General features: G+C 42.0%; 1 protein-coding gene across 2 annotated transcripts in view; it reads left to right on the forward strand.

Annotated features, from left to right (window-relative positions):
* Positions 1-26,717, forward strand: part of IGF2BP3 (insulin like growth factor 2 mRNA binding protein 3) — a 140,954-nt gene that overhangs the window by 91,103 nt on the left and 23,134 nt on the right. For both annotated transcript variants that reach the window (XM_073677861.1, XM_073677862.1), the window contains exons 4-9: positions 19,907-19,958; positions 20,037-20,100; positions 21,692-22,003; positions 22,879-23,013; positions 24,744-24,866; positions 24,964-25,099. In XM_073677861.1, coding sequence (XP_073533962.1) covers positions 19,907-19,958; positions 20,037-20,100; positions 21,692-22,003; positions 22,879-23,013; positions 24,744-24,866; positions 24,964-25,099 — 822 coding nt within the window. The remainder of the gene's footprint in view (positions 1-19,906; positions 19,959-20,036; positions 20,101-21,691; positions 22,004-22,878; positions 23,014-24,743; positions 24,867-24,963; positions 25,100-26,717) is intronic.

Below are 26,717 nucleotides of genomic sequence, written 5' to 3' on the forward strand. Positions count from 1 at the left end.
AATCCTTTAACCTCTCTTCTATCTTTTTTTTATTTGGAAAAGATCACCAAGTGAGACATTTGTTATGATACTTTACCATTCATGTCACAAAGCATTTTGTCATATGGCAGATGTGTTCATAGATGATGTTACAACCTCAAAGTTTGGCAGGCACCATTGTAAGGGTTAAGAGCTTTCATGCTTTATGAATGGTGCCATTTTTTTTGCGATTTTCTTTTCTCCTCTTCTTCCTTCTTGGATTCTTTTGACTTTAGTAAGCTCCCCACATTCTCATTTTATGAATGAAACTCTAGTTCAGTACGACATCTGTGCCACAAGAAGCAATGAAGGTTTGAGCGTTCACAAATGCTGCAACTCTGAACAACAAGTGACTTTCCCCCACTTAGATTTAGTGAGGCGGAAAACAAATAAACTCTTCTTTCAGTTGCCCCCTCTGAATGGCAGCTCTACCAACTTGGCTCAGTTCCCCTCAGATTACATGAAAGAACTGGATAATGAGAGAATGCTGTAGAACAGCTGAAGATACTTCCACCCCCCACCCCACCACCTAATATCGATTTATGATACATAGTGCGTGTGGTCACCTAAATGATTCATTTTGTTTATTTTCTGAACTGATAGTGTCCTCTTAACCTTTTCAGCTCGTGCAGTCATGACTTTAGAATTTTAGACACATTGAGTAAAATTTCTGCATCTCTTGGCAGGAGAAACACAGCTGCAAAAACGCGCGTGCTTTTGGTGCGTTTTTGCCCGATTTGAGTGTAGTCGAGGGTGAAAAACGCAGGGCAAAAACACACAGAATTGACTTGCTGCAGATTATTTTCTGCACCAAATCTGCAAGTCAAAAAAAAGCAAAATTTGCATGACCCTTCAGGTTTCTCATTCATTTTGCTGGCATCAGGATTGCTTCAGGTTTTGCTAACAAAGGACACAGTTAATCTGCAATGTGTGCACACGGCTTTAAGGGATCAATCCATACCATTCAGAATCAAGCAGTACTATATTTTTTATAATGTGCACAGTCATTTGGAACACAGATCAAACTGTTCCCATTTATGACACTGTACCAAAGAGTACGAACACTATTTCTGATATCGTCTAACATCGAGCAAAAAATGAGTAATTGACCAAATAAAAAAAATAACTTCATTAACGTGCCCATAAAATACCTTCCATAAAAGTGCTTTGAGCTTAATCATAGAGCTTTTTTTGAGGTGTTCAAAAATTACTTTTTTTCCTTTCCCCCACGACCGCACCACACAAAGGTTCATCAAGGACAGGAACCTACTGAGTAAAAGGGCGTAACCTGTCCCCCACATCAGTAAGTTTCCTGTCCATGAGGGAACCTGTATCTGAAGAATTGGGTGCAGAAAGGAACGGAAGAAGCTTGCCAGGCCCAGCCCGGTTGCCTGGAAAAAGGGCTCCTTGCTTGTAGTGTTGGTCTCGGGTCTTGGAGTGTTCAACAGACTTTCCATGTGTCTACCGGATGCTGCGTCATCCTGGGTATGCGCATGCGTAGGGGCGCGCTGGGAGTGGCACGCCCTGTTGATGAGCCCACCAGTGTCTTTTGGCCCGGAAGAGTTAACTTCACTTCCAGGGGTCCGGAGAAGGCATCCACATGGGAGGAGATGCTGTGGCCAGTCCTTTATGTAAAATGGGGTCTGGCCGCTAAAGAGCGAGTTTGCTCCATCTCTTCTTTTCCACTGTGATTCTGGAGGAGCAGCGTCATAGTTGGGCGCACAAGTGGCAGTCGCGTGAGTGACACAAAAAACAGTAAAACCAGCCAGAGAAGTAGAGTGGATTGTGGATCCACTACCTCCAGGGGAGAACAATCTTGTGACTTTGATCCAACCTTCGAATCCGGTACCCTTACTAAATGACTGGTGATGGTATGAACATATAATGGTCTTGGAGGTCCTCTCATGTAACCCAACTGATGCCTTGGAGAAGTACCGCCCTTTTATTCATTAGGTTCCTGTCCTTGATGGGCAGATCCCCGCTCTCGTGTGGTGCTGTCATGGGTTCTGGAAAATCCCATTACCGGTAAGTAATTTTAGTCTTTCAAATGGAAACCACTTCAGGAAATGCTTCTGCTTTTGGAGTTTTTTTTCCCTTTGAAGGATTTTGGAGCAGATCTCCTTTAAAAAATCGCCTGAAAAAAGCTGTTAACATAAAATCGCGAATCACACTAAGGCTGAAGTCTCACATCTTTATAATGGAAGTGACGTGTTGGAAATTTAAAATCTCTCTACATTGCAAACAATATAAATTTAGAAAAAAAAGCTATTTACACTGCAGCTTAGGTCTCATCTAGACAGTATTTTTCACATATGCAATAAAAAAAAAATGGTACCAGTGTTTTTTTACATGAATATAAAGATATTAAAATTTGCAATGTTAAATACGGACAGTATACTGATGCTATCCATGTTTTGTACGCGTGTTTCACTCTCCCCTAGCCCTGTATTGGTATTTTTCATCCATGATAACCAGGAACAAACAGACGTCTTGCACGGACTCACACAGTCCATGAAAAAACATGGACATGTGAATAGCCCTATAGACTATAATGGGTATGTGTTGTATCCGTGGAAAAATGGATGGAACACGTGCAGCACTGATGTCTGAATGAGACCTCCGCTCCGCACCCTATTTACTTGCAACACTATGGATTGCTGCTTACATTTGTTTCCTTGGCATCACTTGTTAAATATCATCTCTATTTATTGTATGGGGTGCAAATTTGCTTTCCAGTTTTTCAAGAGAAATTTTTCTGTGACCTAAATATGAATGGATGGTATTCAGGACTGAATATGCTTATCCGTGCAGCACGGACTGATAACAGACCATGCTGCACTAACTGGTTGAGGGTCTCCTGACTTGAGCTTGACAGCCTCATATATACCCTATGAAGCTATATATTTAGAGTAGGGAGATCCGTGATCAGGGTTGTTTACATTTCAGGACTTATAAATGAATGTACTGAAGGATAAAAAATATTTTGCAGTTGGATTTCATTAAAAAATTATGCATCATTTTGCTTTAACAGGCTTTTTTTTCCTTGCACATTCAACTTTGATGTGGTCCTATATCAGCTGATGGCAGCTCAGAAAAAAAACATTAAATGGAATCGGTCACCAGAAAAAAATGCTATTAACCTGCATATATGGGGTTAATTTGCAGGTTAATAGCGTTAACCTGCTTGGCGCCCGCACTTACACGAATGCTGCGGGGAGAAGATTAACTTTATCCCTTCCCCGGCAGCGTTCCGGTCACTGGGGGCGATGCTGGTTGTCACTGCTTTGAGTATAGCGAGCTGCAGCTGTAACAGCGCCCCCGGTCCTTACTGACAGCCGGCCCCAATGCAGAGGGAGTGTCAGTCCGTGTCGAGGGCGAGGTTACAGCCGCGGCTCTCTATACTCGGAGCCGCACTGCCCACGTGACCGAAACCAGAACGCTGCCGGGTGGGTGGATACATCTGTGTTTAAACTTGTACATGAAAAAATGGTACTGGTGTCATCAATGTTTTTCACAGATGGAGAAATAGATTACAAAGCTTATTCTTTGCAATGCTAAGAATGGACCGCACACTGATGCCCACCTGTGTGCTGTACGTGGTTTTTCATGAACACATAGACTTGTGTTTTTTCCAGTAGCACAGATGAAAAGGGCCAATAAGTCTGTGTGATTTGTACAGACAGTGGGGAAAAAGACATGTGAAAAGCACTATAAACTATACATGTATTGTATCCATGAAAAAAGGGATAGAACGCATCCATGCAACACGAACAACTGAATGAGGCCTAAAAAGTTGCAAACTCTCAAGCTAGACCATCAGAATGAGCTCACTGACTAATTTTCAGTTAAAGATTTCTGCGATATATATTTAAAGGGCTGGTCCGAAGTCCAACTAAATTTCATTCTAAATCCCTATCTATGTAGTGCCATAACCACAGCTATTTTCTAATATACTTGTATTAAAAATTCCCTACTGTTCCTTAACTACATTATTTAACTGCTATTCGTTTGAGAATCCCTGTGCATCCTGGGACACTCAAACTAAGTATAGTCAGAGCAGGGGCCACAGCAGCGGTCACTGTTCCTGCCACCTTCCTGGAATGAAGCCTCATCAATGAGTGTCATTTCAGGAGCTGTGCTCGTCCCTGCTGTGTCCCTCCCTGAGATCTGCACAGTGACAATGTCCCGCTCTGTTGTCGGCTAAGCTTAGTAATCAGCCGGCAACAGAGCGGTGTCAGAATACCCGGCATGCAGGAGATTAGTGACATCACTAACGTCCGTATGCACTGGGATCCTCAAACGAAGCGTCATCCCACAGGAAGTAGGGAAATAAAAATAGAATTGCAGTTAGTGTAGTTGGGGAACAGTAGGGTAGTGTTAATACTAGTATATTAGAAAATGGCTTAGGATTATGGCACTAAATAGGCATTTGGAATAGTTTGATTTCGGACCACGAATTTAACTTTGAAATATTGCGGAAAATCATAGTGTTAATGCTGCCTGGGTGTATGGAGAGACCTGTCAATAAAAGGTAGCGGATGGGGAGAAGCCGCCGGGAGCCCACCTGTCCGATTAGTCTCCCATGCGGCTCATCCTTGGCTGTTTTTTAAACTTTTTTTTTTTTAAACGCTGCAGTGTTTCATAGTTCAATATTTATGGCAGAAATCATGCAGCCAATGTCCCGTGGGTCTGGATGCATGTAACAGGTTCCCTTTAACTCATTTTGCAGCCATCAATACACAGCATAAGGCTGCGGCCTCACTCAGTATTTGATCATTATTCGGTCAGTATTTTTTCTCAGGAGTGGGAGCCAAAACCAGGAGTGGGTGATAAATGCAGAATTGGTGACTTGTTTCTATTATACCTTTTCTCTGATTGCTCCTCACCTGGTTTTGGCTCCCACTCCTGAGAAAAAATACTGATCAAATACTGATAGTGGGGCTGTGGTCTAAAGCAGAGGCTATAGAAGACAAAAGGTGCATTTTTTTTTTTTTTTTAATGAAAACTAATTGCAAAAAAATTATTTTCTTTTACCCAAAATGCATGCAGTTGAGTAAAAATAAAATTGTACTTCAAGGTGGACAACCCCACAAGGAGGCCCCCTGTATTTTCAAAATCTTTGTATTATTGAATCAACAAATACTGTTTAGTCACATAAACCATTAGACAATGATTTTTTTTTTCCTAGAGACTTCAGGTGACCAGTGTGTATATTTTTTTTTCTTTTTGTAATTATTGAATGCATGTTCCATGTATACTTGGCTGATTTTTGGAAAGCTTACTAGGATTTTTCCCTCCATCACAAAGTAGAGTAGATTAAGAAATAAAAATGGCTTCCCCAATCTTGCATTCCTGTGTTCTACAAGGGACCATGTTAAACCATTCAGGGTGTGGAATCCTGCAGATGCTGCGAATACTTGAGTGTGCTCACAACACATGGCCAGATGGAAGGCTCCAGAAGCTCCTCTTCCTTTAGGGCTTAGCAGCGCAGTTCACAATTGTTCCGCCAGGACAGAAAGTGTTAAGCCAAAGTCCAGCTCTGTGTGGCCGATAAGCAGTTAGTTTCCTCACAGGAACATGTCCTAGATGTAAACTGTGCACAGAGAGATTAGACAGATCAGTGTATGAATGAAAAATTGCATTGTAGCATGTTTTTTTTTTTCACACCCCTTCTATGCCGAAGGGAATTGGGAGGGAGTTGATCATCTGTTTATTGGCAGGAGCTGCCATGCATACAGTCATTGCTTCCAGTATTCTCCGATTGAGCGGCTATTTATATCCTTACTACTGTTAGCGCATCGGCCTTATTCTCTTCAGCTGACATGGAAACTAAAGCTTTTCTGTTGGCACAGGATGGCAAGTTTGTATATGCACAGGCCTAGTAATATTTTGTCTATTCTAAGGCTTGCAGACACAAATATATATACAGTGCCTACAAGTAGCATTCAACCCCCTGCAGATTTAGCTGGTTTGATAAGATGCAAATAAGTTAGAGCCTTCAAACTGCAAACGAGAGTAGGTTTTATGAACAGAAGCATAAATCTTACAAACCAAAAAGTTATGTTGCTCAGTTGAATTTTATTACATTTTAAACATAAAAGTGTGGGTCAATTATTATACAACCCCTATGTTTAATATTTTGTGGAATAACCCTTGTTTGCAATTACAGATAATAATCGTCTTTTATAAGACCTGATCAGGCCGGCACAGGTCTGTGGAGTTATCTTGGCCCACTCCTCCATGCAGATCTTCTCCAAGTTATCTAGGTTCTTTGGGTGTCTCATGTGGACTTTATTCTTGAGCTCCTTCCACAAGTTTTCAATTGGGTTAAGGTCAGGAGACTGACTAGGCCACTTCAACACCTTGACTTTTTCCCTCTTGAACCAGGCCTTGGTTTTCTTGGCTGTGTGCTTTGGGTCGTTGTCTTGTTGGAAGATGAAATTACGACCCATCTTAAGATCCTTGATGGAGGAGCGGAGGTTCTTGGCCAAAATCTCCAGGTAGGCCGAGCTATCCATCTTCCCATGGATGCGGACCAGATGGCCAGGCCCCTTGGCAGAGAAACAGCCCCACAGCATGATGCTGCCACCACCATGCTTGACTGTAGGGATGGTATTCTTGGGGTCGTATGCAGTGCCATCCAGTCTCCAAACGTCACGTGTGTGGTTGGCACCAAAGATCTCGATCTTGGTCTCATCAGACCATAGAACCTTGAACCAGTCTGTCTCAGAGTCCTCCAAGTGATCATGAGCAAACTGTAGACGAGCCTTGACATGACGCTTTGAAAGTAAAGGTACCTTACGGGCTCGTCTGGAACGGAGACCATTGCGGTGGAGTACGTTACTTATGGTATTGACTGAAACCAATGTCCCCACTGCCATGAGATCTTCCCGGAGCTCCTTCCTTGTTGTCCTTGGGTTAGCCTTGACTCTTCGGACAAGCCTGGCCTCGGCACGGGAGGACACTTTCAAAGGCTGTCCTGGCCGTGGAAGGCTAACAGTAGTTCCATAAGCCTTCCACTTATGGATGATGCTCCCAACAGTGGAGACAGGTAGGCCCAACTCCTTGGAAAGGGTTTTGTACCCCTTGCCAGCCTTGTGACCCTCCACGATCTTGTCTCTGATGGCCTTGGAATGCTCCTTTGTCTTTCCCATGTTGACCATGTCTGAGTGCTGTTCACAAGTTTGGGGAGGGTCTTAAATAGTCAGAAAAGGCTGGCAAAAGAGATCTTTAATCCACACATGTGACGCTCATTATTCTTGGTGCCTGAACTACTTCTTAATACTTTAGTGGGACCAAACAGAATTCTTGTGGTTTGAGGGGTTGAATAATAAATGACACTCTGAATTAACTTTTTACGTTTAAAAAAAAAAAAAAAAAAAAAAATTTGCTGCAGTGCATTTCCCACTTCCAGGCTGATCTACAGTACAAATGTCACAATGCCAAGTTAATTCCGCATGTGTCAACCAGCTAAATCTGCAGGGGGTTGAATACTACTTGTAGGCACTGTATATAAGAAACCCCTGTGTAATTTATATGGAAATGTGACGTTTACTTAAATTTGTTTTATAGTTTTATTTTAAACAAAAGTTAGGGATGATATAAGTGGGTTTTTCAGCCATGGATGCTTGACACCATTACCTGTTTTTTTTAGAATAATGATGCCGATCTTGCCACCTTTAATTTCATTCAAACTTTGCGTTTCAGAATTATTATATACATTGCCAAGTTCCTCAAGTGGATTATTCTGTGTTCCTCAGATCAGTTTTAAACACTGCTAGTCAAGCGACATCTTGATGTTAGGGAGCTGCAGTTATTTATTTTACATGATTGATTGGGGCTATGAAAGCTGCCCTAATTTTTACACACTGTAAACCCAGGCATGACAGTCTTCAAATGTACCGAATGAATCAAAGTGGCTAATGTTGTTTGATAAGTTTGCTGCTACTTTTGATGGTCTAGTCTAAATATACGCTATCTTTTTGGTTGAATTACTTTGCACCTGAAGTTTTCAGAAATAATTTTGTCATTGTCACGTTATCTGTCCATGTCCCCTGTGTTGTAAAACCACAGCTCCTAGGCCAAATGTAGTGCTATGCATGTAAGACGATGTTTTGGTTTTGTTTTTTTTTAACTTGACTTCTGGCAAATTGAGAAAACACTGGGGGTAGTGGGGATTTACAAAGATCAATGTGTAAATGAGTCTGCATGAATTTAGAAGTTGGACTTTTAAGGCCCCAGACACATTAGACTAATGTTGACCAAACTCTCCAATATGTACAGGTTCGGCCTACAGTCTGTGTATGGGTGCACTGGCCGACACTTCGAAATCAGATATGCCCAATTGATATCTCTTCTGACCAATCGCATTGTTCTCCTGGAGATAAGCCGCCAGCTGACATGTCATTTGACAGCTTTCTCATAGAGGACACTGAAGCACCTGGCCAAAAGAGCGCTCCTGTGTAGGGGAGTATTGGCCGAAATGGCTGTTAGCTGTCTGGCCCAATTGTTCAGACATCGAATGTTTATAGCCAGCTTTAGAATACCTCTGAAAAAATGCAATCCATCAGCAGCAAAAATGAACTGTCGTTGGGCAAGTGTGCAATAAAGTGCTAATGTGTGTCAGTGTTTTCTGGAGAATACAGAATGTTCTGCAAGCTTCAAATTTCAAACATCACAAAATACAAGAAAAGGGAATTCATCAAGACGGCGTTTTGGTTGTTATTCTTGATTCAGAATTTGCTGGTGTAAGAGGCACTGAAATCGCTAAGTTATGAACGTGTCTTCAATTATTTGGCGCGTCTTTTTTTTAATTTGGTGCATTTCACCCATCCATTGACAATGGAGGTAGGAAACCACGCTTCAATTTCCTGGTCTTCACATTTGATGTTGTAATGTTCCAAATCCAACTGACAGTGAAGTTTTCTAGATAGAAGCCATGTATACCCAAACACTGGTTTACCACTGAGCACCTTGCTTCTGGCTGATCCAGATAAACTAGGCATGTAAAACTGCAAGGTCAGCCGCTCCTCTGCAGGCCTTAGAGAGCCTTTCCACCATGCACATGTTCCAGTTTTCCTTCACCGTGCCTGTTTATTAAATTATCCAGGGACTGTTTTGTGTTGTGTAGCTGCACAACAATAACCTTGTCAATTGCCCTAAAAAAGAGTTTTCAGAGTGTGCACAAAAGTAGTCACTCTGGCCAGATGCTGCTATCAGCCATAAAGTAAAGGTTCAGTCATTCTTGTATCTGATCTGTGTGGTCACTGGTTGTGCAATAATTGAGCTTTGTCACAAGAATCTATTTAGCGTCCCTGAGTGGGGATTAAGTTACTTACACTGCAGTTGTGTGTCTTGTTTTTTGTTTTAAGTATTAGTGTACTTTAATATCCTATTCATCTGGAACACAAGTTTGTGCAGAGCCCGTTTTTTCACTGTTCTCCATTTTCAAAATTGCAGGCAGCTGCAGCTCTGCACATGGTTGTAAAACCCCGCATTTGCTGGCTACCCAATAAAGAGGAGGCACATGGAATTTGAAGGAGTCCATTTTTGTGACCTCTCTCACTTGGCTTCCCCTCCTGTGGAGACAGTCATTCTGGATATTACACTGCATTCCTTAAGGCTTGACAGCATCATTTTCGAAGTGTAACTTTTAAGGGGTAATTGGATATCGGCGTTATGCCCGCCTGCATGGTAGTATATTGCCACAGACTATGCTAATGTATTTGTCTAAAAGTTTTCTGTGATGGATAGGTGTCGACTAGTGATGAGCGAGCACTAAAATGCTCGGGTGCTCGAAGCTCGGGTCGAGCACATTGTAATACTCGGGTGCTCGACCCGAGCAACGAGCCCAATGTAAGTCTATGGGAAACTCGAGCATTTTTCTGGCGGTCGCCCCCAGCCATCTGCAGAAGATCAAAAATTGCCCAAAGCGATGGGAACAGTGCTCAATTAAACGTCAGGCAGGCAGAATATATATGCAGACAGGCAGGCAGGGTATATAGGAGGGTGCATGAAAAACATAGCAGGGCACTTGGAACACACTAGTGCCCTCCGATTTTCATGCACCCGTCTCTTTAAAAAAGCCGGCCGGCAATTCAGCAACAGCATACACCGGTACCCGACAACTTAGAACAGAAAGAATAGAATAGAGCATCCCACATAGATTAGATAGAAACATGTCAGTCACAAATATAATTAGTACAGTGATAGTGTTGGTTACTGTACTTGTCATTTAGTGTTAACATAAAGGATTTATTAAAAAAAAAAAAATTGGAGTGGGGTTCCCCGTAATTTTAGTCTCTAGCGGAGGTTAAGCAGACGGCTGGGGCAAATGTTTGCAGCCTAGGAAGGGGGTAATACCCACAGAGCTTCCCAGGCTACTAATATCGGCCCCCAGCCGAATACCTAGCCTTTACTAGCTATTAAAATGGGGGACCCCAAAAAAAATGACGTGGGGCCCCCCTATTTTAATAGCTAGCAAAGGCTAGGCTGACAGCTGGGAACTGATATTAATAGCCCAGGAAGGGTGCCATGAATATTGGCCCCTCCCAGGCTAGAAACACCAGCCGTCAGCCGCCCCAGAAATGGCGCATCCATAGGATGTGCCAATTCTGGCAATTGGCCTCGCTCTTCCCACTGCCCTGTAGCGGTGGCAGTGGGGTAATAGGGCTGGGGTTGATGTCAGCTTATAATGCCAGCTGACATCAAGCCCAGGTTAGTAATGGAGAGGCATCTATAAGACACCCCCATTACTAACCCCATAGTGAAAGTTAATAAAACACAAACACCCAGAATAAAGTCCTTTAATTGAAATAAAGACACAATTCTTTATTGTTCTAAATTAAACCATACTTACCGTCACGCCCATTCAAGCTGAAGCCAGCGATCTCCTGCAATAAAAATAAAATAATAAACCAGCCTCATCCTTACCTTTCCATGGTTCCCAGGACAGCTTCAGCTCTGCTACATTAACATGACAGGCTGGATCGTACCAGAACGCTGCCATGCCACAGACACTGAGAAGCTCCTCAGTGTCTGGCTGTGACGGCATCCAGATGAGCCGAGTTCATGTCCAATGAACTCAGCTCACCTCATGCACGTCACTGACAGCGTGGGAGAATTCTCCTGCGCTCAGCGCTTGAGCAGGAGAATTCTCCCACCCTGGGATGGCATTGAGATGACAGGCTGGATCGCAGCTGAGCGCTGCCATCCAGCTTGTCATCCTTCATAGACACTGCAGAACGCAGGCATGCTTGCGCTCTGCAGTGTCTCTGAGGAGGCTTCACTGAGGAGCTTCTCAGTGTCTGCGGCATGGCAAGCTGGATGGCAGCGTTCTGCTACAATCCAGCCTGTCATGTCAATGTAGTAGAGCTGAAGCCGTCCTGGGAACCATGGAAAGGTAAGGATGAGGTTGGTTTATTATTTTACTTTTATTGCAGAAGACATTGGCTTCAGCTGGAATGGGCGATACGGTAAGTAGGGTTTAATTTAGAACATTAAAGGAATGTGTCTTTATTTCAATTAAAGGACTTTATTCTGGGTGTTTGTGTTTTTTTTAACTTTGACTATGGGGTTAGCAATGGGGGTGTCTTATAGACGCCTCTCCATTACTAACCTGGGCTTGATGTCAGCTGGCATTATAAGCTGACATCAACCCCAGCCCTATTATCCCACTGCCACCGCTACAGGGCAGTGGGAAGAGCGAGGCTAAGTGCCAGAATTGGCACATCCTATGGATGCGCCATTTCTGGGGCGGCTGATGGCTGGTGTTTCTAGCCTGGAAGGGGGCCAATATTCATGGCACTCTTCCTGGGCTATTAATATCAGCCCCCAGCTGTCTGCCTAGCCTTTGCTAGCTATTAAAATAGGGGGGACCCGACGTCATTTTTTTTTTTTTTTTGGGTCCCCCATTTTAATAGCTAGTAAAGGCTAGGTATTCAGCTGGGGGCTGATATTGGTAGCCTGGGAAGCTGTGGGTATTACCCCCTTCCCAGGCTTCAAACATCTGCCCCAGCTGTCTGCTTAACCTCCGCTAGAGACTAAAATTACGGGGAACCCCACGCCAATTTTTTTTTCAATAAATCCTTTATTTTAACACTAAATGACAAGTACAGTAACCAACACTATCACTGTATTTAGGAACATGTCAGTCACATATATAATATCTAATCTGTGTGATGCTCTATTCTTTCTGTTCTAAATTGTCGGGTACCGGTGTATGCCGCTGCTGAATTGCCGGCTTTTCATGTTTCACTGTGAGCACTGTTCCCATCGATTTGGGCAATCACTGTAATGCCACAACCACCATGGCTGTGGCATTACAGTGAGTGACAGACAATCCCTGCATGATTGGTGCTCTAAATAGCGCCCGACATGAAGGACTGGGACCCGAGCTCCCGCCCGAGCATCGCGCAAGTACTCGGCGAGCATCTCTAGTACTGAGATGCTCGGGCGAGCACCGAGCAGTGGCGAGCATGCTCGCTCATCACTAGTGTCGACCTCTTTGATCAATTAGATAGTTTTTTTTCTTTCCACAATGGCTGCTCTATAAAGATTGGTTATGAGTATGATGTATACCGAAGATCTTGCCTTCAGCAAAACTGATTTTGTGGATTGTTTTGATTGTTCTTCATTTAAACAAACAGTTTGGCACCAAAATCTAGGAATATTGCAGACTAATTCTTTAATGATTTCATTGATTAAACATTTAAGTGATCATGTTACCTATATTGATGCACAAGTGGAACACATTTACTTGAATATTGTAACATTCCTTAATAAAGTGATGACTATCATGAATATTTTACAATATAAACTTAATGCATTATTAGAAATTAGATTTTATGAAATCCAGGATAGTATGCTGTATAATCCTTTCTACAAGTTTCCCTGCCCATTACTACGATTATCATTTTACACTGTGCACAATTATTTATTATAGAGCCATTAATTCCATGGCGCTTTACATGTGAAAAGGGGTATACATAGCAAACAAGTACAATAATTTGAACAAAAACGAGTTACTGACTGGTACAGGAGGAGAAAGGACACTGCCCACGAGGGCTCACAGTCTACAAGGGATGGGTGATACAGTAGGAGAGGGCAGAGCTGGTCGTGCAGCAGTATGGTGGAGCGAGGGTTACTGCAGGTTGTAGGCTTGTCGGAAGAGGTGGGTCTTCAGGATCCTTTTTGAAGATTTCCACGGTAGGCGAGAGTCTGATATGTTGGGGTGTTTCAGAGTAGGGGAGATGCACAGGAGAAATCGGAAGAGGAGATAAGAGGGGAGTAGAGAAGGAGATCTTGTGAGGATCGGAGGCTGCGTGCAGGTAAGTACCGGGAGACTAGTTCACAGATATATGGAGGAGACAGGTTGTGGATGGCTTTGTATGCCAAGGTTAAGGTCTTGAACTGCAGTCTCTGGGCAATGGGGAGCCAGTGCAGGGAATGACAGAGGGGAGAGGCCGGGGAACAGCATGGTGACAGGTGGATTAGTCTGGCAGCAGAGTTTAGGATAGATTGGAGGGGTGCGAGTGTGTTTGAAGGGAGGCCACAGAGCAGAAGGTTGCAGTAGTCGAGGCGGGAGATGATGAGGGCTTGCACTAATGTTTTTGCAGATTCATGGTTGAGGAATGTGCGTATCTGGGAGATATTCTGAGTTTGAGTTGGCAGGAAGTGGAAAGGGCTTGGATATGAGGTTTGAAGGAGAGATGAGAGTCAAGGGTTACCCCGAAGCAGTGAGCTTGCGGGACTGGGTAGAGTGGGCAGCCATGAACTTTGATGGGTAGGTCAGTTGGGGGGTTGAATGAGATGGTGGAAAGATGATCAATTCAGTTTTATCCATAGTAAGTTTTAGAAATATAGCAGAGAAAAATGATGAAATAGCGGGCACACATTGTGGGATTCTGGTTAGTAAGGAGGTGATATCCGGTCCAGAGAGAGAGATCTGTGGCTCGTCAGCATAGAGATGATATTGAAAGCCGTGAGACTCAGAGCTGTCCTGGCCTTAGGTGTGGTTGGAGAAGAGCAAGGGTCTTATAACTGAGCCTTGGGGGACACCGACAGATAGAAGGCGAGAAGAGGAGGTGGTATGTGAGTGGGAGACGTTGAATGTCCGGTCTGTTAGGTATGAGGAAATCCAAGATGGGGCCAAGTCTGTGATGCGAAGAGATGGGCAAATCTGTAGTAAGAGGGAATGGTCCACTGTGTCAAAGGCAGATGACAGATCCAGGTGGAGGAGGACAGAGTAGTGTAGGTTGGATTTGGCGGTAAGTAGGTCGTTGGTGACTTTAGTCAGGGCAGTTTCAGTGGAATGGTGCGGTCGGAAACCAGATTGTAGGCGGTCAAAGAGGGAGCAAGAGGAGTGGTGGGAGGACAATTCAAAATGGACGTGTTATTCCAGTAGTTCTGAGGTGTAGGGGAAAAGTGATATGGGGCAATAGCTAGACAGAGAGGATGGGTCAAAGGAGGGCTTTTTGAGGATGGGTGTGATCAAGGCATCTTTGAAGCATGTGGGGAAGACACCAGTTGTTGGTGACAGGTTGAAGAGGTGGGTTAGGGTTGGGATGAAGGCTGTGGGATGGGATTGGGTCAAGTTCACAGGTGGTGAGATGTGATTTGGAGAGTAAAGAGCAAAGTTGATAATCCATGATGGCGGAGAAGCTGGTTTTGGAGGAGGAGAGTTGAGTAGTTATGAGAAGAGGCTGTGGGGACTTTAGGTAAAAGATTTGCCTTATTTTTGCTTTGCTGCAGTGAGTGTGGACTTGAAAGTAGTGAGGGACTGTTTGAATGTGATGAGGTGCTCCTTGGAGTGAGACCTTTTCCATCTCTGCTCAGCAACCCTGGAAGCCCGTCTCAGTTCTTTAGTCAGACTGGTGTGCCATGGTTGCCTGTTGATTGTGTGAGCTTTGGTATGTGTGAGGGGGATGGGCAATTCAAGAGCTGCAGCTGTTGTGGTGTTGTATAAAGCGGCAGCAGCATTTGCATTGTGTAAGGAATTTGTCTATAAGCGGGAGGAGGAATTCAGAGAGTGAGTGTAGGTCAAGGTGTTTGAGATTTCTGCGAGGGTGTGCAAGTTTGTGGATGGGGGATTGTGGACCTGGAGAAGGAAGAGAATGTAAGTTGTGGTCAGAAAGAGGGAGAGGTGAGTTAAAGAAGCTAGATAGGGAAGAGAGGCAGGTGAAGATGAGGTCCAGTGTGTGGTTATCTTTGTGAGTGGCTTAAGAAGAGCATTGAGCAAGGAGGAAGTGAGAGAAGCTGAGCGACAGATGAGTCGGAAGTGTCAATGGGGGTGTTGAAGTCACCCATGATAGCGGGGATGTCAGCGGAACGGAAATGAAGTAGCAAGCTGGTGGCTGGCCCTGGAGTCTGGTAAATGATAGCCAGTTGGAGGGGGAGTATATGAGCACACAGTGCACCTCAAAAGAGGGAGGAGTAATGGAGGGTGTCATTGGGGTATGGGAGAAGGAGCAGTTATCTGACAGATGACAAACTCCTCCACCATGCTTGCCTCTGGGGCGGGGGTGGGGTAGGGGTGTTTAAAGGTGGAATCCACCTTACGAAAATGCAGCTGGAGAGGCTGTGTCAGAGGGGGTGAGCCAGGTTACGGTGATGGCGAGGAAGGAAAGTTATAAGGCAATTTGCATTTCTAACTAATTTTATTATTTAACAACTGCAGTGCTGTCTGTCAATCCAGAAGGTTAATAAACCTGAATATTTTTAAGAAAGTGAGGTTTTGTCTTTTAGGAGAATCTGTGTGCAGAATTATTAAGCAAATAAATGAAAAACATAAATTTCTCCATCTCAATTGTTTATTTTCATTTTAAACAGATGAAAAAAATAACCAAACGGCTTAAAATATCCAAAAATACTTTTTAACAAAACAAAAAAAAAAATCCGTAACCGGCATAGTCCCCCTTATTTTCAAGAACAGTGATCAGCATTCTATCCTTTGAGTCTGTCGATGTCTTAATCTTTTACAATCTACTTTTTGGGCAGCACCAACCACAGTCTCCCAGACACTGCTCAGACTGTTTTTCCCGTACTGTAACTCTTTCGTTTAAAGGGAATCTGTCAGCAGGTTTTTGCTACCTCATTTGAGAGCAGCACAATGTAGAGAAAGGGACTCTGATTCCAGTAATGTATCACTTTGATAGTTTACTGGCTGTAGCAGTTGTGATAGTTTTTAAATGTAGCAGAGCACAGAAAGCTAAAACTGCCCACACCCTGATTAGCTGCTTTGTGTACATTGTACATTGACCGACAGCTTCTCATCAGTGCTGGGGTCTGAGTTTGACCAGGATGCATGCAAACTGCAGTGCTCTAGTGATAATCTCCTGCTGATAAAACACTCTTGTATTGAAGCAGCACACAGCTTGATAAGTGATACATCGCTGAAATCTGTGTCTGCAACCCTACCTCATGATGCCCTCATATTACATAGCAAAAACCTGCAAAGGGCCAACAAATTCTCAATAGAGTTCAGGTTAGGTGAAGAAGAGGCCATGTGATTATTGCTTCATTTTTAAACCGGTATTCCCATCTCCAAGATCCTATCCCAATATGTAGTAGATGTAATAATATTATCAAATACCTACAATTAGAAATGTAGTATAGTATAGTTCTATGTCCCCATCGGGGCATACATTCGGAATCCCCCTCAAAATGGGGTTCGAACCTATGTGCCGACAGGACCATAGACTGTAATGATGCAGACAGAGCGAACGTGCGCGCTGAAGTGCATGAGTGTCTGCCTCCAGGAGGCGGACACTCTCGAAAATGATGCATGCCCGAGCGCATGTTCCCTCTGCATCATTACAGTCTATGGCCCTGTTGGCGCATACGCTTGGACCCCATTTTAAGGGGGATTCCGGTCGTATGCCCTGACGGGGACACAGAATGCAATATGAAAGCACCCTTACCTCAAGTAGTGCATTACAGTAGCTTAGGTATCCATGGTTATGACCACTCATATAGTGACTGTTAGACAGCTTTTGCTGGTCATAACCATGAAGAGCTGACTAACTCACTATTTGAGTGGTTGTAACCATGGATACCTCAGCTACTGCAATGCCCTACTTCAGGTAAGCGACATGATTGCTGCGGGGGAACTCTGCATAAATTATAGCCGAGTCCTGGCTGTCATGCGCAGGAGAGGTGCCCGCCCCTTGTCATTTAACCCCCTAAATACCCTCTGGTGCTCTTCAAATCTGACATGGCATTCGCAATCTCTTCCAGCCAAAATTGGGCTCGAGAATTCTGTTGTCCCTGCCGTGTGCCCAAACAGTAGTTTTCCACCACATATGGGGTATCGTCGTACTCTGGAGAAATTGCACAACAAATTATATAGTTCATTTTCTCCTGTTACCATTGTCAACATGAAAAATTTGGTTGCAAAACACACATTTTTGCAGGAAATTTTTTTTATCCATTTTTTCCTTCCACATTGCTTTATTTCCTATGAAGCACCTAAAGGGTTAATACACTTCTTGAATGAATGTGGTTTTGCGCACTATGAAAGGTGCAGTTTTTAAAATGTTGTCACTCATGGGTTTTTTATGTCATGGGCCCGCCAGTAACTCAAAATGTGATGTGGTCCATTTTTTTTTTAAAAAGTGTTTTGTAAAATTTGATGATAAATTGAGAAGTCGCTGATCAACTTTTGCGAATTTTTTTTTTTTTGGTCAAATTGTCTGATATTTTAACAAATAAAACACAAAAAATATTGGCCTAAAGTTACAACTAACATGAAGTATAATGTGTCGTCAAAAAAACTTCTCAGAATCAAGGGGGATCCATTGAAGCGTTCCAGAGATATTACCACATAAAGTGACCGTGGTCAGAATTGTAAACTTTGGCTTGGTCAGGAAGGTGACAGCAGGCTCGGGTGTGAAGGGGTTAAAAGTCAAATCTATCGAAATAGACTATTTATTTAACCTGCACAGCAAACGCCATAAAGGAAAAAAAAAATTGAACACCAGAATTGGCATTTTTCAGTTGCTGTACCCACCCAACCTGCAATCAAAACATCGTATGTATTCCAAAATGGAATGAAGTGTTCTCTCCATAGCTAAAAAAAACTAGCCCTCACCGCTCTATTGATGGAAAAATACAAGTTACAGATCTCAAAGTTGTTACAAAACAAATTTTCTTTCTTTTTTGCAATTTTATTTTTTTTTTCTTCACCATTTAAATTAAAAAGAAACAAAAAACCCTTTGGTATTGCCATAATTGTACTGGCCTGGAAATTCAAGTCGTCAAGTCCTAATAAACTCCATCAAAGCAAAACCCAACATATCAATGATGTTGCGTGTGTGTTTTTTATTTTTTTATTACTCCCACCAATTCTCCACATTTAAGGCCATGTTCATACATGTTGTGTTTTTCAGCGTTTTTTGCAGGAGATATTTAGGTAAATTTTCAGCTGCATTTTGCAGTAACAGCACAGTCGAGAAACCAGAATTCTCTGTTCACACATTTTTTTTTTTGCGCATTTTGTGCCTTGGTTTGGTTTTTGGAAAATGGAGCATGTCACTTCTTTCATTGTTTTTTTTTTTTTCAGCGTTTTTTCACCCATAGGAAGTAATGGGTGGTGGGAAAAAAAAAAAACGCACCAAAATTTGCGTCAGCGTTTTTGATGGCAAAATAGGATGGGGTTCTTTTTTTTTTTTTTTTTCACATAACTTTATGTACATGCATAAATAGACAGAAGGACATTGAAAAAAACGCAGCAAAACCTGAGATTGATTTTGCTGCAGATTTGTGACCCTGAAAAACCCAACATATGTGAACATAGCCTAAAATATTGTTCCTGGTTTCCAGTACATTGTACAGGGTGGGCCGTATATATGGATACACCTAAATTAAATGGGAATGGTTGGTGATATCAACTTCCTGTTTGATATCCGTTGTTTGAGATGCTGCTCATCTCGTATCTTCAGAGCATAGACAATTGCCTTCAGATGACCCCAAAGATAAAAGTCTAAGGGGGTCAGATCAGGAGACCTTAGTGGCCATTCAACTGGTCCACGACGACCAATCCACTTTCCAGGAAACTGTTCATGTAGGAATGCTCGGACCTGACACCCATGATGTGGTGGTGCACCATCTTGTTGGAAAAACTCAGGGAACGTGCCATCTTCAGTGCATAAAGAGGGCAACACATCATCATGCAGCAATTTCATATATCCAGTGGCATTGAGGTTTCCATTGATGAAGAATGGCCCCACTATCTTTGTACCCCATATACCACACCATACCATCAAGATACGAGATGTGCAGCATCTGAAACAACGGATACTGGAAGCCTGTGCTAGCATTTCTTCTGTGGTGTTGCTATCAGTGTGTCAAGAGTGGGAGAAGAGGGTTGCATTGACAATCCAACACAATGGGCAGCACTGTGAACACATTTTATAAGTCTTCATAAACTTGTAAAAAAAACTCATGAAAGATTAAAGTTACATAAGACCAAGCACACCATTGTTTTTCTTATGAAATTCTCAATAAGTTTGATGTGTCACATGACCCTCTTCCCATTGAAAAAAATAAAGTTGGATCCAAGATGGCCGACTTCAAAATGGCTGCCATGGTCCCCACCCATATGGAAAAGTTTTCCCCCTCCTATATACTAATGTGCCACAAACAGGAAGTTGATCTCACCAACCATTCCCATTTAATTTAGGTGTATCCATATAAATGGCCCACCCTGTATAATAAAATTAATAGTGAAATTCAGAACTACAACTTGATTAACAAAAAAAAGTTGTGACTCTTAAAAGAGGGGGGGATGGTGGTCAAAAGTGCAAAAAACAAACAAATAAACCAACCATAAAATGGCATCAGGGAGAATGTGTTAATATTTCCACTCAACACTTTTATGTTTTCTTTGCAGGTATTGGACAGTCTGTTGGCACAATACGGAACAGTGGAAAACTGTGAGCAAGGTAAGAAAAACTAAAGCTGTTTACAGTCGGTGTTAATATAATGGGATATACTGAACATTGTTCTCTTTACATCCATAGTGAACACTGACACCGAGACTGCAGTAGTGAATGTAACCTATGCTAACAAGGAACACGCTAGACAGTAAGTGATCCTCTGCTCTGCGTGCAGGGACAACACGTGTGAGTGTGGCAGCTTTATCCATCATGTCTCCACCATGTTTTATCCTTGGTCAGGAATCGGTGAAGATAACATCAGCACTCTGTCTCATAGCTACAACTAATAAGATTAATTCAAGTGTTTTGCAAGATGTGTAAAGATTAACGTACACTTTATATTTAGATGGCACAAGACAAATACCGTTTTTAACAAGAAAAAGCTGAAGCTCACTAAAACTGTGACGCAACTTTGTAATAAAACTGGGTGCAAAAGCAGCAGCACTGCGGTCTAACCATTTTTTTTTTTCTAGAATGAGTCTAGCGCTAGCTTCACACTGAATTTTTGGTGCAGATTTTACTAGCAGATTTATAAACCGAAATCCTCCGATTCAGCACCTCAAATCCAATCATAACTTCAACACTTATTTGTTCTCGCTGCCTTCATTTATTTATTTATTTATTTTTTTGCTTGTTTTGCAGAAATGCAACAAATAAATGCCTGGTCAGTGTGGTCACTAGTTTAACATGTGGCTTTATATTTGTGTAAAATCTGCACCATCTGCATGTTTAACAGAAACATGCTACAGATTTAAAAAAAAAAAAAAAAAAAAAAAAGAAAGAAAAGCCAATTTTTACCCACACGGCATGTGGATAAGATTAAGTTAAAACTCATTCTCTTTGTTTGAACTGTAATTTGTTGTGAAAAATGACTGAGAAAGTGGATAAAGATGGTTATAGACGTTGCATAAATATCATTTAAAACTAATGATTCCAGCTATTGGTGAATAACAGACTTGACAAGAAATTGATAATCCTGGGCAGACAATTTGTTACATTTAGTTTCTTTGCAATACCCTGTATTGTGGTGCCCCAGAATTGCAGTTGTGTTGCATGGCCAAGAAAACAGAAAACGCCGGTATCGAAAAATTTGTGACATTTGAGCCTGCACATGTTAAAAAGTTTTTTACACTGACTGGCTGCACTCTGTAATTTTCACTGGATTCCAATCTGTGTAGTTTCTTTTCATTCATTTTCTTCTTATTTCATTGCGTATACTGCCACCTATTGGTTCCTCTGTTATAAGTGTGGGAATAATAGTGGCATGAAAGGACGTGACTTTATCCGGAAGTCTTGCGTTGGGGTTGACTATGATCTTTAGCCATTCACTGTAGCATTTTGCTGGGAATGGGCAGATATGTATATGCAGGGCTATAGAAGAGCTTGTATTTTTATTTAAACATTGTAGTGCATGAAATGTCTAGTTTGGACAAGGAAAATGCAACATGATGCAACCCTTATAATTGCCCTTATATGTTTTTTAAAAGGTGCCAGGCTTTTATATTATTATTACTGGTGTAAACCTTTTGAAGAGGCTACACACGAGAAAAGAAAGCATTGAAAATTAAAGTTACATAAAGCTGGGGTCTATAGAATTAAGTAGATCTAATAATTGAAATCAATACAGCGTTGATCTAAAATACACCTATGTTTCTATATAATAGCAATGTTATATCTGTGCTTAATTTTATTTTACAAAAAAAAAAAAAATTCTTTTCCACTTCATTCCCTAAAACTAGGGGTCTTGAAAAACTGAACGGCTATCAGCTAGAAAACTATTCTCTTAAAGTGACATACATTCCCGATGAGATGGCCGCACAACAAGCTCCCACTCAGCAGCTACAGTCTCAGCCCCCACAGCATCCTCCCCAAGGGAGACGTGGGTTTGGACAAAGGGGGCCTCCCAGGCAAGGATCGCCCGGTGCTGCTGCCAGACCCAAACCTCAATCGGAGGTCCCGCTACGCATGCTAGTTCCTACACAATTTGTAGGGGCAATAATTGGGAAGGAAGGTGCAACTATCAGGAACATTACTAAACAGACACAGTCAAAGTAAGTTGTTGTTGTTGTGGTGTTTTTGTTTTTTTTTTATATCCAGAAATGCAGACAGTCATATCTGAATCCCATCATGGGGCTTTTATATTTTTAATAACCTGTAGGACATACCAGCTGTTTAAACCTATTATGCATGTTGCTGCAATTACTGTTGCCTTTAGCCTATGTTGGATTCATACGTCCGGAAGATCCTTCTATGTACAGCTTCAGAAAGCGACAATGTATCCCCACTACAAGGGTGTCCAGTGTGACATGTCCCTAAACAGCTCCAATATATAAAAAATAAAAACTTTTGTATGGAAAAAGCATGGTCCTCTACAGTATTTGATGGTTATATAGGTTGAAAAAAAAAACAAGGATAAACCTTCGGGTGCAAAAAAATAAAAAGTGTACCAGCCAGATGTCAAGTAAATGGACTCCCTATGGATATATTTGATATAAACTTTTTTTTGTGTGTGTGTGTATAGAGCAAGTAGGCTCCAAATGTAATGTGAACAAAAAGTAGTTAGAAAATGTAAGCCATGAATCCTCTTTTGTTAAAGGAGTTATCCGGGATCCAGGAGAATTGCTATTAGGAGCAGTCTGTGACCCCTCTGAGCTGGCTGAGATCGGCACAGGGCAGAACAGGGAGGTAGTTAGCAACTACTTGCTGGTAACTTTATAGTAAAATATGAAAAAAAATAAGCAAAGTCTCGGATATCCCTTTAAGAAGTCGGTCCAGATATTAAACAGTATGGCAGCAGGCTCGTCTACTACACACTGGAGGGAACAGTTTTATTAGAATCAAATTTTTGCTTTTGCTGCACTCATGACCAGTAAGTATTTAGTAAATGCAACATATAGCTAAAATCTACCACTTTCCTGCCTCACAGAATTGATATTCACCGTAAAGAAAATGCCGGCGCTGCGGAGAAACCAATTACCATTCACTCAACTCCAGAAGGCTGTTCAACAGCTTGTAAAATAATAATGGAGATTATGCAGAAGGAAGCTCAGGATACGAAGTTGTAAGTAAAGGGCATAAATTAGAAAATATTATGGATCACTAACTTTTGGATTGAAAATTTGTACTTGTATGATGGGAAGTGGGGATGTTTTTGGTTTGTTCCCTAATTTTATTTGTATGGTTACACAAAAGATAAAGGGGTTTGACGGGATATAGAAAAAAAAATCGAGCAAAGCGCTAAAATAATGCATACTCTCCTGCTGTGCCAGTAGTACTGCCGGTCTTTTACCTGCCATAGTGATGATGTGCCAACCATGGCACCATCACTACCGAGGCCAGTGACTGGCATGCTACACTGCTCATAAATTTCTATCAAGAGTTGAAATAGCTGCTTTTAGAAGGAGGGAGATATTGAATTCAGGGCTGTGGAGTCAGAGTCTGTATAAAATGGACCAACTCCGAATATACATAGCCCTGAGTTCAATATCTCCCTCCTTTATATATTAAATTGGGTACAGTAGTTCAATGCAGTTTGTGGGGAATGTTTTTTCAGAAGAATTTGGGAAAGTTATGAAATGTCCTATAAATGTCTGTCCTACTCCTGATCTAAGGGTCTAGACTTTTAGCTGAGATGAATCTGTGCTACAGTAAATTTATCACTTAATCCTGAGCCATGTATGAGGGAGTCGGAGTCTGTGTCATGGAAATTGAGGAGTCGGGGGTTTGGCTTACCGACTCCACAGCCCTGACTGAACTTCAAAAGCCACTGAACACTTCTAAGCAGTCATCTGGTTGTCCTGCACTGAGGACTAATCTGTTTCCTCACTGTTGGCATGTTCACTTTGCTTTGGTTGACATTGTGTCCAGCCAGTGAAGTTGGTACTGACTGACACCCTGCCGGGCACAGCTGATCAAACAAGGCAGAGTAGGTGTGGTAAAAGCAAGTAGCCCCTGACTAGTGCCCACTCCAGCACCACCCAGATGACTAGTGAGAGTGGCTCTCAATGGTTTTAGAAGTTTGGTTTCTTTCCTTTTTCTTTGTTTAAAATATTTTTATAAGCAAGGTCTAGAACAGGTTCTTTAAATTAACTGTGAATGCTGGGAAAGCTACAGAAAAAGCTGCGTATTCCTGCCTAAAACTGCAGCAAACCCAAGGTATTTTCATGGCTCCTTAACAATCCTATAAAAGAACAAAATGACTGTTCAAACAAAGCACAGTAGCTCTGTTGACCTTTTGGAGTGGCCAGATAATTCAGTGCACCTTCCCAGCTACTTGGTTTCCATCCATCTCCATCCTCCTTTTGGCTCTTTAAAGTCCGAGCTGGGAAAAGGAGAGCAGAGATATGATGCAAAAGTAGTAGGTGGGAATGTGCATTGAAATGCTTGGCTGCGCCTGTGCTTGGTTTGATAGTCATTTTGTACTGACAGACTCCCTTCAATTTTACAGGGAAATGGCTGTTTAATCTACAATACAGCTGTTTCACTGCAAAATTACAGTATCGTGTATGGAGCCATGCGAGGGCATCAGTGGCTCATGGCTGTTGTGATTTTTGTCCACTTTGTAAGTGTGAATGCTGCCTAAAGGCACACACGTTTCTCTGTGTAGATTAATTTTAATGATTGTAGTAATGCTACATTATAATGGTAGTAAAGAGGGAAGAAAAGGTTGTTTTTAAATGTACATAACAAAATGAGAACTAACTTTTTAGATTCAAGTAAACGATCTCTTGGAAAGGTTGCTTCTCACAAATGCTGATTTGTATAACATCAGTCCGCCTTGATATTTTTTAGCACGGAAGAAATTCCCTTAAAAATACTAGCACATAACAATTTTGTTGGACGTCTTATCGGCAAAGAGGGGAGAAACCTGAAGAAAATTGAGCAGGACACAGATACAAAAATCACAATTTCGCCGTAAGTTCATCAAGCCCAGAGAAGCCCTGTTCTTGTGATGTTTTAAACGTCTACCAATTTTTATTTTTATTTTTTTCCCCCTCCTCTTATGGCCTAGACTTCAGGACTTAACACTGTATAATCCTGAGCGGACTATTACGGTAAAAGGCAGCATTGAGGCGTGTGCCAAAGCTGAGGAAGAAATAATGAAAAAAATTAGGGAGTCCTACGAAAATGATATTGCGGCTATGAATGTAAGTGATTGTTCAGCAAGATCTGGGTGGGTGGGAGGTGGAAATGTATTCCTATAACATTGTGCAGAGTGTAGCATGAGGCTGGAACGGAAATGATCCAACCTGAATGGAATGATGCTTCAGATTCTCTAGGACTTGGTAGAGCTTTAATCTTGCAGCACAAATGCTCTTTAACCCCTTCTATGGCATGCTGCTCTTACAAGTGTGCTTGTATCAGTTTCTAGGTAAAGTGCTGGGGTCAAATGGACTGATTTATGCAAGTAACACAACCTTTATTTCTCTTAATCACAGTTATGACCTCTTGTTTTGCTTTCTGATTCATATGTAATTCATCAAGTCATGTGTAGGAATTTTGCATTCAGTCCTTTGTTTAGGAACCTGGCTCCATAATGTGCTTGTGCGCTCTCCTGCGTGGAAACTCATTTGCGTAGACTTTCCAGCCATACTTATCTGGTTATAGGACTGCAAGTCTGAGGGGGAAAAAGTGTGTATCAAATATACCTTCCATACTCACGTGCGTGTGTGTATATATGTATGCATGTTCTATCTAGTGTGTGTATCTATATACAGTTCTATGAAAAAGTTTGGGCACCCCTATTAATCTTAAGCTTAATGTTTTATAAAAATTGGTGTTTTTGCAACAGCTATTTCAGTTTGATATATGTAATAACTGTTGGACACAGTAATGTTTCTGCCTTGAAATGAGGTTTATTGTACTAACAGAAAATGTGCAATCTGTATTCAAACAAAATTTGACAGGTGCATAAGTATGGGCACCCTTATTTTCTTGTTTTAAATACTCCTACCTACTTTTTACGGACTTACTAAAGCACTTTTTTTGGTTTTGTAACCTCATTGAGCTTTGAACTTCATAGCCAGGTGTATGCAATCATGAGAAAAGCTACTTAAAGTGGCCACTTGCAAGTTGTTCTTCTGTTTGAATCTCCTCTGAAGAGTGGCATCATGGGCTCCTCAAAACAACTGTCAAATGATCTGAAAACAAAGATTATTCAACATAGTTGTTCAGGGGAAGGATACAAAAAGCTGTCTCAGAGATTTAACCTGTCAGTTTCCACTGTGAGGAACATAGTAAGGAAATGGAAGAACACAGGGACAGTTCTTGTTAAGGCCAGAAGTGGCAGGCCAAGAAAAACATCAGAAAGGCAGAGAAGAAGAATGGTGAGATCAGTCAAGGACAATCCTCAGACCACCTCCAGAGAGCTGCAGCATCAACTTGCTGCAGATGGTGTCACTGTGCATCGGTCAACTATACAACGCACTTTGCACAAGGAGAAGCTGTATGGGAGAGTGATGCGAAAGAAGCCGTTTCTGCAAGCACACCACAAACAGCCGACTGAGGTATGCAAAAACACATTTGGAGAAGCCAATTTCTTTTTGGAAGAAGGTCCTGTGGACTGATGAAACCAAGATTGAGTTGTTTGGTCATACAAAAAGGCGTTATGCATGGTGGCAAAAAAACACAGCATTCCAAGAAAAACACTTGCTACCCACAGTGAAATTTGGTGGAGGTTCCATCATGCTTTGGGGCTGTGTGGCCAATGCCGGCACCGGGAATCTTGTTAAAGTTGAGAGACGCATGGATTCCACTCAGTATCAG

Source organism: Phyllobates terribilis, unplaced genomic scaffold (assembly GCF_046119375.1).
Source record: "Phyllobates terribilis strain yellow unplaced genomic scaffold, ASM4611937v1 Scaffold_4__5_contigs__length_816908805, whole genome shotgun sequence".
Lineage (NCBI taxonomy): Eukaryota > Metazoa > Chordata > Amphibia > Anura > Dendrobatidae > Phyllobates > Phyllobates terribilis.